This window comes from Aegilops tauschii, chromosome 1 (genome assembly GCF_002575655.3).
Source record: "Aegilops tauschii subsp. strangulata cultivar AL8/78 chromosome 1, Aet v6.0, whole genome shotgun sequence".
Taxonomy (NCBI): Eukaryota; Viridiplantae; Streptophyta; class Magnoliopsida; order Poales; family Poaceae; genus Aegilops; species Aegilops tauschii.
Genome location: NC_053035.3, coordinates 429,844,840 through 429,863,663, shown reverse-complemented (window position 1 = coordinate 429,863,663; position 18,824 = coordinate 429,844,840). Strand labels below are relative to the sequence as shown.

General features: G+C 42.5%; 1 protein-coding gene across 1 annotated transcript; it reads right to left on the bottom strand.

The window, feature by feature from the left end:
• Positions 1-2,939: 2,939 nt before the first annotated feature.
• LOC109785946 (helicase and polymerase-containing protein TEBICHI) lies at positions 2,940-18,556 on the bottom strand. The gene is made up of 28 exons (XM_020344535.4): positions 18,449-18,556; positions 18,060-18,370; positions 17,763-17,922; positions 17,630-17,692; positions 16,633-17,532; positions 15,597-15,661; positions 15,277-15,382; positions 14,985-15,185; positions 14,212-14,412; positions 13,437-13,598; positions 13,110-13,346; positions 12,340-12,552; positions 11,861-12,211; positions 11,637-11,789; positions 11,182-11,373; positions 10,616-10,834; positions 10,404-10,518; positions 9,024-9,997; positions 8,659-8,856; positions 8,300-8,559; positions 7,152-7,341; positions 6,955-7,068; positions 6,512-6,864; positions 5,710-5,818; positions 5,505-5,645; positions 5,313-5,409; positions 5,077-5,227; positions 2,940-4,913 (listed from the first exon to the last, which is right to left on the bottom strand). Exons 1-27 carry the CDS (start codon positions 18,482-18,484, stop codon positions 5,157-5,159), a joined length of 6,192 nt encoding a protein of 2,063 aa, XP_020200124.1. The 5' UTR covers positions 18,485-18,556; the 3' UTR covers positions 2,940-4,913; positions 5,077-5,156.
• Positions 18,557-18,824: the final 268 nt, after the last annotated feature.

Here is an 18,824-nt window from a genome sequence, read left to right as displayed (position 1 = left end):
TTTTGCCTGCATTCCCTCAAACCGGCTCACTAGAGCCAGGCTCGCCGGGCCAGGCTGGATTGGCAATGTAACCAAACACGTCCTTGAGCTCCTGCATAGTAAATAACCGTACTCTTTACTCTGCTCGAAAATTTCCCTAGACTGCGAAAATGACCATTGTTGCAAAATCTTCTCTGCATTATTGCAAAAACAGCACTCCGCTCGGTGCTGGTAATTTTTTTATACTGTTCTTTGTATTTTATTCAGATTTTCGTTTATAGGTTTCCTCTTTGTTAGGTCGTTTTTGTTTTGGATTTTCGTACTGCAAAATCCTCTCAGCGTTCTTGCAAAATGACCATTAATACAAAATCTTCTAGGTTGGGGGATCATTTTTTTTCAGTTGTGTACTTACCACTTAGAAAGATTGTGAGAAACACTTTTAGTATGAGCAGGACTAATTTTTGGCGTAAGTATAGCAAGTGGAACTGGCAACCCAGAAAATACCTACGCAAAATATTAGTATGAAATTTTAGCTATTGAGAGCTGAGCTAATGAAAATTTCGGGGCTGACAAATGACAAAAAATATTCAGGATCGAGTGTCAACCAGCGGCAGCGAACACATTACTTATTTGATTTGAGGAACTCAGCGTACTATATCAGTGTTATATACTTATATTTGCATTTACTTGGTTGCTGCATACAATTTATATTTCTATGGCGGTCGTTTCAAATTTAGGTTGAATTCCATCTTGGTCTTCTTTGAAGGTGTAAATTGTAAGAAACCATCACTTTAAAGGTTAGGTTACCAGAAAACACTACATATAATTCTTTTACAGAAAACATCATATGTAGAGTAATCTTTTGTAAATAACACTAATTGATAGATTAGGCTCGATTGAGCATGTTTATGATAGTTGGGGCCTGCCAGTCAGGCTGATGTGGCACCGCTTAACATCTCACTTGGAACGGCAACGTCTGGGAACGTTATAATCATGTGTGGGCGTATGGGGTCCGCCTGTCATTGGAAGATTGGAAGAAAAAAGAAAAGGAAGAACGATATGTGGTTCGTGCTCTGTTCGTCACCCATGAACTCGAACCTTGGCTCGGGGACGCACGCAGGTTCATGGCACCCGAGGAGCACCGTAGCCCGCACCACTGCTTCGAGAGCGCGCTTGTGGACGGGGACGCGACCTCACTGAGTGCGGTGAGGTGGAGGACGGCGTCAGATCCGAGTGGCCTCGGTCTCCCCCCACTGCCCGGCGCCAGATCTGGGGGACCCATCCCCATCCCTCTGGTGCGGGCCGGCGGAAGAAGCACTCCACGGCCGCCGTCGCGCGGCTCAGTCACTCGCTGGAGGTTGAGGATGATGCAGTGGCGAAGGGATTGACGTCGTCCCCGATGTTGCTCCCGGACGACGTGCTGGAGATGGTGCAGAGCCGGCTGCCGTTGGCCTCGTTCTCCGTGACTACGCGCGTGCACTGGTGGCCTTCTCCCAGAGCCCATCCAAGAGCACGGGCGAGGCGGCAGGCTCAAGCCGACGACCATGCAACATACATCCCACCCAGCTCAGGCCGACGACCACGAGAAATGGATTTGGCCCGAACGGTGCCGTCTACTGCTCTAACAGCGGTCGGGACGGCTGGTTACGCTATGCAAAAAGCGGACTAACCTGTCATAAACTCACTTAACTGAGCCAGATCCATCGATTAGTGATTTTTACAAGAAAATTACACAAGGTGGAGTGTTTTCTGCAAAAAATTATGTAGCAATATAATGTTTTATGCTAACCTAGCCTTCAAAATGATGATTTTCTGCAATTTACTCCCTCTAAAGCAAAGAACTCACATTGTGCGGCCGCTCGACAAATCTAGGCACCATCGTCGACAAATTGAAAATTGGAAGAATAAATCCAACATATCCAACAAAGTAAAATAAAGAACCGATCAGTTAGAACTAGATGTCCAGATTTACGCCTCAGAGTCTCTATTGAATTCATACTCCAGTCAATTCATCTAAAAGCCCAAACTATGGGAGAGGGCCGAACATTATACTCCAACACTCCCCCTCACGTCTATACTCCTTTGGAGTTTATGACGTGGGCAGCGGAAGCGGTGCAATTATTTATTGCGTTCACTGGGTTTTGAACCCTGAAACTCTTGGTTGTAAGTTTATACACCTAACCAGTTCACCCAAAGGCAATATATTTCAACACTCCCCCTCACGTCTAGCCTTATTTAGTTCTTAGACATGGGATCGATGTAGCCTGCGGAGTCTTCTTTTATAATATAATGCGTTAAGTATGGAAGAGGGCCGGACATTATACTCCAACAGTTTCTAGTGTGAAATCTTGGCGGTACCGTCCTCTCTCCCAGTTGATCTATGAACTACGCCATTGCTGCGTTGACGAATGTTCTTGGCTACGTAGATAGCTCTTGACGGCTGGGCTGCTTGCTTGGGTTGTGGACGGTTTTCAGTTGGTGTGGTTATTATGTCCATGTCTGGATTGTGTGACTTTGTTGGGTTGTGTGCATTTGCACCACCTTCGTCGACGGGAACGTCTCCTCCCACTGAAAGCGCATCGCCGGAAATCCTGAAATAAATCCAGGAACAATGCGAGCACCAGGACTTGAACCCTGATGGGTTAGGTATACCATTGTCCCTCTAACCATCCAACCACAGGTTGGTTCGCCTACACATTGCATCTATCCTATATGACTTTGCTATATATTTACTGTTGTGACCATTTGTTTGTGTGTAGGTATTAATTGTGTGTATACTAATAATGCAGAGGCAGGTGTGAGCAGTAGTGGGAGTGGGAGAGAGAGAAGAGAGAACATGAATAGGATTAGGATGGTGTGTGTACATATTGTGTTGGTTTTTTAAGGGTAGACATATTGTGTTTGTATCCCTTTCATCTTACATTATAAAAAGCATCCTTTATGAAATAAACAAATGTGTGTACCCAACAATTTTTCTATTAGAAATAGAAAAGAACATGTAAATTTACAATGTGTACTCATCATGTATGAACACGAGACGAACCAAAGAAAAATCCCAAATAACTGCGCGCACGAGTACATGGCCTCAGAAGAAGTAGCCGAAGACGAGCGCGGTGAGGGACGCCATGGCGACAGCCGGGGCGGCAGACGACGCGCCAGAGGCCGGTGCTGGAGCTGGTCCATCGGCTGCGGAGACCGTGCCGACCATGACGGCGGCGGCTGCCGCCACGGCGAGGATCCTGAGCTTCAGAGTAACCGCCATTTGCTTCCTCGGCTGGCGTTGCTGCAATGAACTAGTAGCAAAGATGACTGTTGCTGGGAGGGAACTGGAGATGTTGTCAGGCTTGTGATCTTCGATGGAGGATTAGAGATCATTTGGGGGGTTATATATAGTAGTAGTACTTGGAGTTGGAGACTGAGACTTTGGCTTGGAAACAAAGGCTTGTAGCTGTAATCCTTCTGGCCGGCCGGCCAATGCTTGGCTGGTCTGGTTGGCCGCTTCGCTGGCTATTGTTTGGTTAGGGTTAAATTATCAGCTGTTGGCCGCTTCGCTGGAGATGGAGCGGCTGGCCAGCAGCTAGCAGTTGTGTTGTTGCCTTTTGGTCCCCGTTTGTGCTGATTGCATGCCACGTGCTCTGTTGTGTGATGAGCTGGTTTTTGCATTATGGAACCATGGGATGCTCTGCTGGTTACAACTTACAACTCACAAATTTTGATTTTGTTTTGTTTTTAGCTGACTTTGTGGCTCCTGTTGCAATTAATCAACTTGCAACTTACAACTACTCTGTCAAGGGGGCAATAATACTACTTCCTCTGATCTGAATTAATTGGTGCAGCCTCTATACAATGGCTGATGCTCCAACTACAAAAGGATGATGGTGGGCAGGGGCTAGTGAAGACATTGACCAAATTTCGCCAAATCAACCAGTCTTAGGAGTCATACTGTCCTTGTCACTAACATAAACCAACGCAAACCAAAAATGTTACTCGCTATTGTAAGCAGACAACACGGTAAAAATATTGCAAGTAAACCAGCAATATTGCACATACCTTGTTGAACAACCGACAAGATGAACCAGATATTCGACGAGTTAAAATGACCAAAACCCAGGTCCACCATATATGAGCTGGGCTCAAACCTTATACACCCCTGTATATCATTCAGTGAACACAGGTAACATCATTGCAATTACAATTATGCACACATTGATTTTCTACAGGGGGCAATATGCAAGCATCAAAAACATTGTTGCTCTGCCCTAACTTTTTTTTTATCAATTGCTCTGCCCTTGCATCAGTTCAGTTGCATGATATGTACATCCTTTTTTCTATCGCTACATTCTTTTTATGTCAGCAGGAGAGCTGCTAAGATTCCATTGATCTTAGCCAGGATGGCCAAGCACAACAGCAAACCGAACAAAAGAGAAAAGGAAGGGGAAGACAAAAGGTAGACACTGGATGCCTACACCATGAGGAACAACTGTACAAACACTGGTGCAAACGCACTCGGCCAGAGAATGGAGCCACCAGGTTGGTTCCTGTGGGTGGCCTCATCTGTGGTGATGGATGGCTCGGGATGGGGAGCCCTTCCCTTCCATGTCGAAAATGTGTAGATTCCGCTCTCCAAATTTCCCAGCAAACAAGATGCCCTAAGCTTCAGGCAATGCATTCATAAAATATGTACAAGCTTGCTCGGTGATATCCTCAAAGAAATTTGAGGAACTGCATGCACACTCATCGTGTCCTCTTGCCAGGTATGCTCTCGAAAAAATGACCTCTTGCCAGTTGTAATCTCTGAGTTGATTGGTGATGGAATAATCGCCTTCATATGCCACAACGCATCACAGGTCATGATTTGATACCATATCAAAAGACACAAAGCAACCATGGGCCCATCTGATAGAGACCAGAAAGCATCATGACCTGATTGAATCCTAGTTCCAGAGACACCCAAAAGAGACCAAAGGCGAATTAATTTCATCAAACCAAATAGAAAACGTGCGCAGTAAGGCATGTAATCTATGTGGTAGATCAAACGTGGCATCAGAGAAGCATTAACATTAGATCAAATGTTGCTTCAGAGAAGTTAGAACTAACCCAGCTTTATGATGGCAATGGCTATTGGTCTTGAAGATGAAAAATGTGATTTCCTGGGTACTGGGAAGTGGCATTCACCATCAAGGCTCTGGCCGGAAAGGCTGAAGAGAACCCCAAGTTTTTCCAACCTTTACTTTAGCACGTAAAGGTACTGGGCAAGAAACAAACAGCAATTCAGTTTTCAGCTTTGAAATGAAAATCGACCGATACCATTCAGTTCAGCATAAAAATGATACCCAAGAGTGAAGCTGCAGTTTCCATGCTTATCTGTAGCAGATTTACAGCGTCTGCTACCATAGACGGGTCAACTTCAAGCACAAGTTCATCATGCACCTACAAAACGCAAAACATAACTCTAAGCTATCTATATTTAAAAAATAAATAAACAGAAAGCGAGAAAAATGGGTGATGACCACGTTGTAAAATACCTGCAAAAGAAGGTGACACCGCCCTCTGATTTGTGAAAAGTTTTGCATAAGCCCATCCATGGAATCAACTGTATTACTCCCATTGGTAATTACAGAATGAACCTTAAGCATAGCCACCTTGATAATATCAGCAGCAGAACCCTGCATATAATAATACATTAATACAATGAAACTAGCAACAAAAGCAGGACAAACGTTTGCTAACCTGGCAAATAGAATTAACTGCTTGTCTCTGTGCTTGAGCTTTCTCTCTGCTGTTTCCAGCGGTAATTTTTGAAAGAAAACGTCTCCGTCCCATCAAGGTCTCAATGTATCTGTAAGATATTATAATTTTGAAGTTACCTTGAGTAAGCTTTGATGCGGTGGTACTAAAAAAAAGTGGAGTGGAGAATACATATTCCATAATAGGGTGACGCATGTGAATGCGGATATATGTTGAAAAGGCTCATTTGTCATTGATGTTGGATAGAACCAGGGGTCAGAAAACCAGCAGCCAGTACCGCTGGATTGCTGCTGGTTTTCTCCTAAACAAATGGGTCCTTCTTCAAAATGTTCAAAAATGCCTCTAGTGTCTATTTCAAGCTTTAAATCACGAAGTAGTTTTGAAAGAGCAAACCAGGCAAAGAAGCACTTTCTTGAATCCCGGATAGAACTAAATTATTGTAGTGTCAGACTACCCTATCTTTGAGATAAGAAATGGTATTCCCAATATAAGATAGACAATAATGTGATTTAATATATGTATGGAAAGGGGTTAGCATAACAACATGCAATATCAGATGACTTCAAGGAACCTTTGAAGTTTATATTTAAAATATCAACCAAAGTTATAATGGAAAGTATGCTAATGTTGGAGAAACAATCAAGAGATACATGTGAATGATTAATAGAAATGTTTAGACTAATAATGTTTTCATAGACCTAATGAACAATTCCGAACCAGCATCAAGGAAGACAACGCATATTAGAAATTATGAGGAGAAATGGCTACTGAAAAGAAAACTCACCCTTTTTGGCGACATGATGCCACAGCTTGTTGTAGCCACGAAGAAACGCCTGGAAAGAATCTCTTGAAACTCTGAATTTTCTGTGCAGCTTCCGCTGGGCTGCATTCAAGTTGTTCTGCAAGGGAGTTGGCGCCCATTCCATAAAGGATGCCATAAATAAATCTCTTTGTGTTATCTCGGTCCTTAGAAGAGACCAAAGACTCTTCTTTGCCACTCCATCTTGAGGCAATCATAGTAAACACATCAACATCTGGTTTACTTAGAAGCTCGATCAATACAGGATCTTTAGAAAAATGCGCCATAAAACGCAGCTCTATCTGGGAGTAATCGGCAGTTACCAACAACCAGTTTTCCTATTAAAAGAAAGAGAGAGGCCATGAAATTATCATCATAGCTGTTTTAGGAATATTCAAAAGGCAAACAATGGTTGAAACGAGCAATACTTGAGTGGGAACAAAAAATTCACGGGCATTGATTTCATGATGATCAACCATTGACATGCTTGTGAAATCTTTATCGTTCTTTCTTGTTGTGAAATCCACCATGTGCTCAACACTCTGCAAATAATAATTCAGACAGTTATTGGTAACTATATATGAATATCAAACCAAATGAAACATAAGGATAAAAGGTGAATAACCTGGAGATTTGGCTCTTCCATTGATAGACGGCCAGTAGCAGTTGATGTCTGAAGCCAATTTCCATGTATGATGTACCTTTGGGATTGGATGCACAACTTAGCCCGTGAACAAATGGACCCCAATGTGCCATTCAACAGTTTGGCCAATGTTCTATGTTCCTTAATTACTGAGACGATTGGGTGTAGATCCCTGAAGAAAAAAGAAGAAAATACACTATTTAAAAAAACTAAATAAGGCCCTCACAAATTACTGATCAACTACTTAACAAAAAATACTGATCTACTCCTCCGTATGAAAATATTGATACAGAGGTAGTAATTGACAAGTTCAGCTGGAGCTATTCTAGTCCACATTCGCCACGACTTTGTTGTCAACAGTTGAGTAGCTGAATGTTGAAGAAAGATTGAGGAAACAAGGACAAAGTGCCAAAAAATCAAATAGATGTGATAGAAAATAAAGAAGATTCTCCCAGACAAGCTTACAGGTGTTTGTGCTCAGAGTGGCTTGTCTGAGCATAAGCATCTTCAAGTTCTCGAGATTGCTCTGCTGATGCCCTGATATTACATGGCATCTCATAGAGTGTCTTTGTGGAAAGAAGCTCAATTATTCTAGTTTTCTCCATTTTTATTGTGTGGCATGTGTTTCTTGCACCTCATGAGCGCACCAGTCTGACAGTGACAGCTCAATCGGTTGAACTGTTTTTTAGAAGATGTAGTGCTGAGCATAAAGATATCGCTGTTGACCAACTGGTGCCGATTTCTAAGACGTTCACTTAGAAGGCGCCTGACGCGGGCCTAGATGGAACTCAAATGAACGCAGCGGCAATAGGGGAAGTGAAGCTTGGTGAGATGACAGCGATGGTTTATCATGACCTGTGTGAGAGAGAGACTGGCATGCTCCCTAGCAATTGGCAACTCATATGTAATTTGAATTAATAGTGTAAATCATGTAAAATCCTCTGAGGTTGGGACTAATGTCTTAGCCTTAACAGATTTAGAAATTTGCTTCAGACTGACAAAAGAATCAACAGAATAACAGTTACTCCGTCTAAAGTAGTGATCTAAACACTCTTATAGTCCTTTACAGAGGGAGTGCTAAGCATGAAAAATGTTCACCTCCCAAACAATGTAGAAATAATAAACATTACCTTAGATGGTCTAGACACTGCTTGTCAGTGCTAGGATGCAACTTCCCTTTCTCACACCCTTTTGGGACTGGCAGTTTTAAGTGAGTAAAAAGAATGTCAGCGATGTCAGCATTTGCATTTAGTGAGAAACTCTTGCCCGCTAATTTGTATGCTTCTTTGTCTAGCTCCTTCAGCCTTGTTATTATAATATGCCTCGCACGGAGACATGCATCCATGTCAGCACCAATTCCCCATAATTCCATATCAGCAAGCACATTTACCTATCCATAAATATATCATTAGTACTAAAGCATTTATTTTTTAATGAGGTATTAAAGCATTCCGTAACAATTTGCATTAGGCAAAGGTGCAGAATATACCAATGGACCCTCAACTGTTTCAATCAAATCACTGAGATTTTGAGAAACAAGCAACTTCAGCAAAACAGAACCCAGCGCTCTTGTCTGCACAGCACGCCTACAGCAACCATTGTGAGCTGCTTTGTGCATCTGATTCCTCCATCTGCCATCCCGATTTGCTGCTGCTGCAGCCTCACTTGGTAGCCGTCTCTTCACTAACTATTTATCAGAAATAAATCAGAATTTAGATGACAGAAAAACATTTGAAATAGCTCGAAATTAAAATTAGAAATGGTTGGCTGTTGGAGAAGTTGAAAGAAATCAGTTTTTTTTCTGGAAAAATGTATTATAAAAGGAACTGTGGGTCACAAAATAAAATACTGTACCTTCTCGAGGTTTGGCACTGTTTTGCTTTCCTCGTCTGGCCAGAGAATCCATGCCACCAAGCATATGTCCAACCCATTATAGACAGAGATTGGTGGTAGTAACACATATGTGCTGTCTAGGACTTCAATATTGTTCAATGTTTTAGGGTCGAGGTGAAGCCTAGCAAGCCGTTGACAAGAAACACAGGGAGATTTAAGTGCCTGAATCTGATTCTTCAAATTCCATGTCGTTTTCTTGACACTCTTTTGCTGCATAATGCCAACTATTCTACTCCATCTTTTCCTAAATCCTTCCCACAGTTCAACAGAATCATTGCTACCAGTTGGGGTTAGGTCTTTCGGGAAATTGCAGTAGTAGACGGGTGAATTTTCCCAGCAAACAGCTAACCCAAGAATTTCAAAAATGGTCAAAGATAGTTTACTTGATCTCTTAACAAAATGAAGATCAAAAGAAAATTCATCAACAGAAGACCACTGATCAAGGAAACCATCGAACCCTCCAGGGAAGTTATGTGCATTGACAGGACCTTTGTCAGCCACATTTCTGCTGGGCAACGTTGATAAAGGTGATGCTTCTTGCATACTAGCAATGTTGACACTATTCGCTATTCCTTGGCTCTCTTTAATATGAATGGTAGAAACAGGGTGCATATCCTCCCCTACAATCTCTGTAGAAGCCCTTTGAGGAACATAATCAGAGCAGATGTTTCTTTCATCGCCAACATGTGCCCCTAAAACTGACTCATGGCACTTAGCATGACCTGCACCAGGAAATACCATGACATCTCGAGGTGGAGAGTCCTCACTAGCTGGGAGCAGAGGTGTGGTAAACTGAGGAACTTCTACCCCAAGTGATTTGAAAGCTGAGAATGCTGCTACTCTGGCTGCTTCTGCCTCCTCAAGAACAATTCTGCGAGCTCCATTTTTTATTTTCTTGGCTATACCAAATTGCATTCGCCGTAACCCAGAATCATCTAATCAATTGAATAAAATGACATAAGAGAAGGCAAATGCACAAAAAAATAACCAAATCATGGATATAAAAGACTGACCAAAAAGCAACTACGTAACTACTGATGGAAACAAAAGCAGATGGAGCAAGTAAATGCTAATATGGAATACTTAACAGCACATTCGAACTATGTGCACTTGTGCGGGCCTTCTCCAGAAGACAAAAGGTCCTTTGTTCCATAGTAATTTGTGAGTTCCACTACTACTGCCGCTGCTGATTTAATACTACTGCTATTGCTGCTATTACCACCAACACCACCACTTACCAGTAATACACTACTGCTGCTTACACAAGATCCAGTAAGTTACATGAAAAGGTACATCAAACATATTAGAAGGCAAAAGCTCAAGTATAGATGGAGCACCGACCTTGACCAGACCAAGAATTCTCGAAAAGAGCTTTTGCAATTTCAGGAATAGATGCTTCAGCAATTGTAACAGGGGTACGCAAACCAGAGTTATAAAGAGCCCTTGCACGTGAGCCCTGCATCCATGATACATACAATGACTCAATAAGGTAAGAATATGCAAGTCGCAAGTGGCAGTACTTGGATAAGTCATCTAATAGTGACATGACAAACCTTGACGAATGGAATTGTTGTAAGTTCTGCGATCTCTGCCCTAACTCCAAACGAGACACGGTTTTGGAACTTGGCAACAAGACCTTCTAAATCCTGCCAACCAAGTCTCTGACAAAAGGCAGAAACCATTGAAGCAAACCTGCCAGCATTTTCCTGCAAGGCTTGAATCGTACCTCTAGCAACTTTAAATGATTCACAAACATCTGTGACAGGAATCTCCTGGAAGATTGAAAAAATTAAATGCATTAAAACTTCATATATTAATCACACTATATATGTAAATGTGAAAAGACACCAAAACATTAAAGCCATATCACTTGGCCAGCACTCCCTTCCTTTCAGTTTATAAGGCACGCTCATATTCCAAGATCATCAGCTTAACCAACGAAGTATCTACTATATACTCGTAGTACGCAAAGTATACTATATAACTCATAATTCGTCGGTCAATTGATGATCTAGAAATACGTGTGTGCCTTATAAACGAGAAAGAGAGGGAATACAATAGATCAATGTCAGGAATAGTAAGTTATCTGGTAAATAATCAACTAGAAGTTGAATTATACCTGAGCCAGCCTTGATATCATCAGCGCCACATAAAAGCGCTTAGATACTCTAAGCGACTGGTCATTAATAAGAGTGTTTGCACCAGAACCTCCACTAGTGTTTTTCTTGGGCCTTCCACGAATAGGCATTGCTGCCCCATGAGCCATGTGCATCAAGAAAGGTTCTGTTACTCCAACCCGGTTGCCAACTGACTGCGTTCAAGATTACCAAAAAAATTAACAATCCAAAAAATAAAATAGATGTGCACTACGTGACAATGAATTGCTAGTGTACAAATGTTTGATTTTGACATACTTTGCACCAATTGTCGTTATCACGACAAGGTTGCTATTTGAAAATAGACTTGCAAAAATTATCTTGGTGTCCAATGAAAACAAGTATAATTTGAAAATAGTACACACGATCAAATTAAATGTCAGAAACAAGTTTTCCAGATGCAACAGAAGATGTGTACCTGCTCAAGAGAAGACAGTTGCATGAACCTCTCGTAGTATAACTCCCAGTCAGGTTCAACTTCTACATTTATGGGGGTTACCAAGTAGACTAAATGCAAATCAGATGCCAGAACAAAACCTTCTCTTGCCCTTGAAAGATCATCAAGCACAACCTGTAGTGATAAACAATGGTTGGTAACGCCTAATGAAAAATAAAGAAAACATACAAGAGAAAGTAACCTACCAGTGATTCCTCAGGATTGAGAGAACTGCCAAAAGATGCTCGCCCAAGTGGAGTGGTGGAGTATATCTTGGTGTCATTGTTCCACTCAACAAACCTTTTATGGCATAACCAACGAAGAGAGTCTTGAGCAGACTTTACGACATCGTCAAAAGATTTGGTGGAGTTAAGCAGCGTACATCTCACATATCGATGAATATCACTTGCAGTTTGCACGATCCCACCAGCAACAACTTCCATAATTGCATGAGTCATTCCATTTTTGTCTTCTGAGAGGCATGACTGCAAGGGGGGACAATCACTTCTAACAATACCTGTTATCCTCTTTACCTCTTCAGGCCTACATACAAGTATCTGTATTCAAACATATGTATCAGAAGAAACCTTGTAATTTGGCCGCAGGTCAAAAAATAAGAATTATTTCTCAGTGCATAAATGAATAGCTACAAACTTAAAATGCCAATGTAGGTTGTATAGCTTACACTCTCTCCTTTTGTGTCTATTCCAGTTCGACCAGCACGGCCAGCCATCTGTCTATAGCGAGTCCCATCAATGAAATCACGACCTATCCTAGGTTGCCTGAATATAACTCGTCTGGCAGGCAAGTTTACTCCAGCAGCTAAAGTTGATGTGGCAGTCAAAACTCGGACAAGGCCTTTACGGTAGCATGTTTCCACAATGTCTCTCTCCTCAACCTGACAAAAGAGTGGGTTGTAGAAGTCATTAAAAGCAGAACAGAGACATGTATTATGAACTTGTGAGCTGGTGGTGCATTCTCATCATGATCATCAAAAACATGTACTTGCACTGAAAACTGAAAGAGAAAAGGTGTCATGAAATTCAAAGGAGCAACATTTCCACAATGTCTCATTAACCTGAAAAATAGCAGGCTGTAACAGGCACTAAAGACAGAATGAGACACAGATCATAAACTCCATCTGGTGGTGCATTCGCATCATGATCATAAAAAATATATGTACTTGCACGTGAAAACTGAAAGAGAGAAGTTGTCATGAAACCAAAAGAGCAACGTTTTTCCCCACAAGAATAAAAGCAATGTTTTCACGGCCATAAACATACTCAAACAGCAACCTACTCAACCGCAGTAAAAATGGGCATTCAGATATTTAATGCAACTTGCAAATGCCCACAGCAGCAATAACAGCAAGAGAATGGTGTCAAATTAAACAGTCAGACGTAGATTATATTGTTGTAAATGATGAAGGTAGAATGTAGAGTAAAAATATATTACCGTGAGACCAGCATGGTGGTATGCAACACCAAATGGAAGGGTTTCTTCCAATACAGGATCTAACCCAGCAGGACACCTCTTCAAGGCTTCAACTGCAGAAGCAGCATCTCGGAACTCTGAGCCTTCTTTTGAACCAACATTAGCTACTTTCAAGTACTTTGCAATATGCTTTGCAGTTGATTCACAGCCTTTTCGGCTGGAGCAAAACAAAAGAACAGAATGACCCTCCAGAACAACCTGAAGGGGCAAAATGAGTGGATTATGCATTAATCTTAGGAACTAGAGAAAAGAACTGGGAATGGCTGGAGAGTTTTATATTGAATTTACCTCATTGCACAACTCAACAATATGATCTGGATCCTTACCACCAATATCAGCTATTTTTGGAAGTACGCGTACAATATTCATGTCTTTATCAAATATTTGATTACCAACTTTGATAAACTCCTCCAATGGGACGGGTCGAAAGGCAGTTTGATAAAGTGCGGCCTGGTGTTGCGTCAGAGAGCCATCAATTATCAAAAAGTTTGCAATGAAGTATAATATCGCTTTGTACAGGACAATGAAAGACATTCAAACGTTCCTATGGCCCCATAAAAAACAGGCCTTGTAGTCCTGTACAAACCTCATAAATTGGGTTCCGGGTGCTAGAAACAAATTAGGTTGCATAACGAATAGTACAATAAAGTTGATCACAGGGCTAGCTTGTAGGCTCCATAACAACAGTCACATAGTTTGGTGATTGAACATTTTTATTGAACACATAGTAGGCGCTGAAGAGATTTTAGTTGACTACTGACAAAAAATAATGTATGCATCAACTCTGCAGAATTTCTACTAATTTACTATATTTGTGCTGTAGCGTGCACTGCATATCCACTGACTGCTAGGCCGCGGCTTAGGCACTAGCTGCTGTTTACCTAACACCGAGCACTTTTTAGAGAAACAAATCATACAAGAAATTTCCATCTATTAATATGGTGATATAACTCCAGTCGTAGAGTTAATCATCTCTGGATAGTTGCACAGCATGCCTGTTTAAGGTAGACAACAACATTGACAAAAAAGTAGATATGGATGAAAGCGACAATAGAGTTCTTACTTGAAGCCAGTCAGCTACAGCTGCAACGTTGGGCATAGTAGCACTCATACCAATAATCTGTAATCCATGGGTAGCACCCGCCTTCCCACTGCTAGAACCTGAAGTTTCTCCACTAGATGACCCTGAATTTCCTTCACCAGCAGCATACCGAAGTTTTGTGAGCATCAGCTCCAAAAGGTACCCTCTGTGCTGATCACCAACCTATAAAACAGTTGTATATTAGAGAAACTTTTCAGATGTGTAAACAGGAAAAACTTTACATGTCCTTCAACAATGAGGAAGCAGGAGTAAGGAGGGTATAACTACTTCAGAAGTTCAGATGACAAGAGGGGCCTGGATGCACTCATGCATAGATAAAGATATCCTTCATATTATAATGGCTGCTTTAAAGGCAGTTCTATTTGTATTGTTGGAGTGTAGGATACTTTGACGAAGTGTATTCCCTTCTTCAGAGACATAAAAATAGGGCTACGCATATGTGCTTGTAATTGTGAATTCAAGGGTTTCCCATACGTTGCCTCGCCATTGAATTGCAGAATTACTTAGATACAATTGCATGCCTATTCTTAATGGTGCTAATGTATTATACTAACTTTTTAGTATACAATCATACATGAGTTCAAATGTACAAGTCAAAAATCCCAGGAATACTGGACATGATTATGTCATGTGAGTAAACACAAAGAACAAAGGTGAACCAAGAGATAAGAGATCTGGTGTCAAAAGATAAAAGATAAAAGATCTTGAGAAGCACAATGGTTAGATGAACTTACCATATGAAGCTCATCTATTACAATTATACCAAGTTCAGAAAGGCGGCCATCCTCCAACAACTTGTTTACCAAAGAATTCGCCTTCTCTATGGTACATACAGCAACTGATGTATCTTTAGGAAGCGACCCTCCCCCCTGATTCCCATAGTAGCTACGGACATGCTTACCCAGTGGCGCAAGAAGTTGCTCGAGATGTTCAGCCTGTAAGAAGTTGAATAGTCAATTAATCAGAGCCCCAAAAAACCACGAGTTGAAGAGTACAAATATTGCTGAGCTCAATGCAAATATGTACCTTTTCAGCACATAATGAAACATATGGAAGGACTAGAATTGCTATCTTTTGACTGGACAATATCCGTCTCAACATCAGCACTTCAGCAACAAAACTTTTACCAGCACTGCAACATAAGAACAGCATAAGGCCCACCAGCAGATTTAAGAAGTTACATGGAATATGCACTGTTCTCACTTAATACTATTAATGAATCATAGAGAAGTACATATTTTAGAATAATGGAATCAAAAATCTACAGAAAAGCAACAAAATCAGGCTGAATCATTGGGTACTGAGACGAATCAACAGAAGAAAAAAACATGTAAACCTCCAAGTACCTCGTAGATGCGCAATATACAAGATTGCGATTCTCCAAGACACCATCCACAAGTAAACACTCCACCTGCAATAGACATGGAACATAAATGAATAAAAGATAAGTAATGCAATCAAAAAAGTATTGTTGTTAAAGTACTGTGGGTATATTTACCCAACCAGGCACAGAAAGAGCAAATCAACACATGTGACACTGAACCTACCCATAATTTAGGGATTGTAATAGTTTGCAACTTTGGATATTTCTTTTTGGAGCTACCCTTTAGATTTCCTATTAAATAGTATTATCGTTTAGGTTCTAGAGCCAATATGTAAGGAACCCATTAACTGCTTATGATGGTACAGGATACTTCATAAGAAAAAATCGGATCTTTGGACAAGCACAAGACAGATGGTTTTTTTTAATAATTTGTTCCCCATAAGTGGGCAACACTTGGTTTTGGCGTAACATAATGGTCAAATACTCAAAAAAAATAAACTCAATGAAATATATAGCCGTTCGAGTGCACAAACACACCAATACAAAAACACATGCAAAATTCTGACATATACGTACTGTGCTCCAGAATAAACAAGGAAAAGTGTGTATTTGGGAAAGTAGTGCACTGCAATGGGTCAGGTTCGTCGGATGTAAAATAAATTGTGGAGAAGTAGTAAAAGCTTCTCCATCTGAATCCTTTGCATAGACCATATAGTAGAGAAGTAGCCCGTGGCATACGAACCACAGAATGTGGAGGAAATAGGTAGTTTGCAACTTTGCATATGATAAGAGGAGCATAAGTTGTGAGTTACAACAGAAGTTTGTAAGACAGTTTTTATTAACATGATTGAACTGACAGTACAGTCACACAATTTTACTAACTAAGAGCAGAGTACTGGACAGGATTAGCCAATGTACATAATAATGCTTGACAGGGGCGGCAATTTTATGTTGAACTAACAGTACAGTCACACAATTTTATGCTTGATAGGGGCAGCAATTTTATGTACATAAGAGTATGTGACATTTCATTGAAGGAAAAAACAGTCAAAGCTAACCTGCCATGGATATAGCTGTGGAATGCCTTTTTTCATGTATATAGCACAAAGCTCATGAGGGAGCCAGCTTGAGAGCTTGGAGTGATCCTTTAGAGGAACAGAGCTGGTAGGAGTGCAAGTTTCCACTCTTTGAGAAGCAAACTTACTCTTGGAATCTCTGTTAGGCTTGTCAGGATTCGAATGTGCAGCTAGCAGTTTAGTCTCACCATGGGTCAGTTGATTGAGGTCACTCTTAATCATACAAGAACCTCTGCTGCCCACATCAATTGAATGACCCATCCCTGCAGTTTTTGACTCTGACAAAGTAATTGTCTTAATGTCATCTACAGAATGCATGAGGTTTTCTGTTCTATGAAAGTTACTGTCCATCGGTCGACCCTGGTTCACTTGTGCACTTCCAGGAACAGTGTCACCTTTTTCTTTACCTTCCAGGTCTGAAACTTGAATTGCATCCTCATGAAAGAAGTCCAAATGCTTCACAGGCAAAGGAGAGTTGTTTTTATGCTGTCTACTTGCCACTGCTAATTCTGCTGTATTTGATAACGTGTCCATCTGCTTCATGGGATTGCTGCCTACTGTATTTTCACAGTTAAATTCCTCATTCCCTGATCTAGGAAGAGCCTTAGAACCCAGTGCAACTGCACAGGACGACTTGTCCTCTGCCGCATCACAGTGTCGCCTTCGAGGACCCTTATCAGCCATAGCAGAGACGTCATCAGCAAATTCCATTGCGGCATTCCAGAAGTCCTCCCCTGGCGATATCAGGGAGGATGCAGATTTTGGGGTCTCCCCAGGTGCTGCAGAAAACCCAGCCATTTTCTGCGCAGCATATGGGGTAAAGCTGGACCTTTGCAAGGCCGCAAATCCCTCACCGCTTAGCTTCGCCCCCTCATGTAACCCCTGCAAAAAGAACAACTTCGCATATCACCAAAAGCTACTAAAACATAGAATTTCACAGACAGCTTCGAAATTTGATGGTTCTTTGGATCCACCATACCTCAAGAGGTTGTGAAGCACCGTGATTACCGACCCATTTCAAGGGCATGTTATCCCCTGATTCCTGCAGTGCATAAAACCGTCAGTCACAGCTCCTGCATCACCTTCATCAGAGAATAATCATAAAGTCTTACCTTAACCCTTGGAACTTCGACGGCATCACAACGAGAAACGCACTGCTTCTTGGCAGATCTGTCGCCGCAGGGAGCCAGGAAGGAGTTGACCGCGCTCCTCTTCTGCTGCTTCTCCGGTTCGCGCTTGCCAGCATCAGGCATCATAACAGACGGGATATCGCTGCAACAAGGACGACAACAACCTGAATTTCGCGCAAGACAGTAATGGTTCTTGGCACCGAAACAACAAAGAATGGGTATCCTGCGGCAATGGGGACAAGACAGGTTCTTGGCACGAAAACGAGACGAATCGCTCACCTGCAGTAATGGGACAGGAACTCCATGGTGAACCGCTTCATCTCCAGGTCGTCCCCGTAGTCCGGCGCCACCGCCGCGGAATCGCCCGCATCGACATTCATCGCAGCGGCGGAATTGGCGATGTCGGCGTTCATGGACGCCGCGAGGCTCCTCCGGGCGCCCGAGGGGGAGCCGGCGAGGGCCGCTGACGACGCCGCCGCCGACGCCGCGGCGGCGGGAGGGGACCGGACCAGGTACCCCGCCAGGGAGCCCTTGGCGGCCCCGGGGCTCCCATGCTGCGACGAGGGCCGCCGCTTCTTGGCCGCGAAGAACTGCGGAGGGGCGGATCCGGCAGGGGCTTAGGGCCTGGAGGCGGGAGACGGTAGGGAAGAGCTAGGTTAGGGGATTACCTGGTCGACGTGGCCTCGGGAGGAGCCCGACGCCATTGCGGGAGGGGGGCGGCAGGGCAGGGCAGGGGCGGCGGTGCGGTTTTGGTTTGAAACTGGGGCTGCGGCAGGGGCGAGCGATTCAGGTGGGAGGGTGCTCTGTGTTGAGAAACCGGGTCAGCCCGGAGGGGTGGCGGCGGCCGCGTGCAAAACGCACGGGCCGGCCCCTCCCGTTTCTCCTCTTTTGTTAAATGGGTACTTATCCCTTATCCCTTGTCCACCTATCCCCTGTATAAAGCAACGAGGAGCCATCATTGTAACATCTGATCATTGATTAATAAAGCTGGTCTCCTCCATCTCCCTGTGTCACTTTTACTTTCGACTACTTCGACTACTTCGT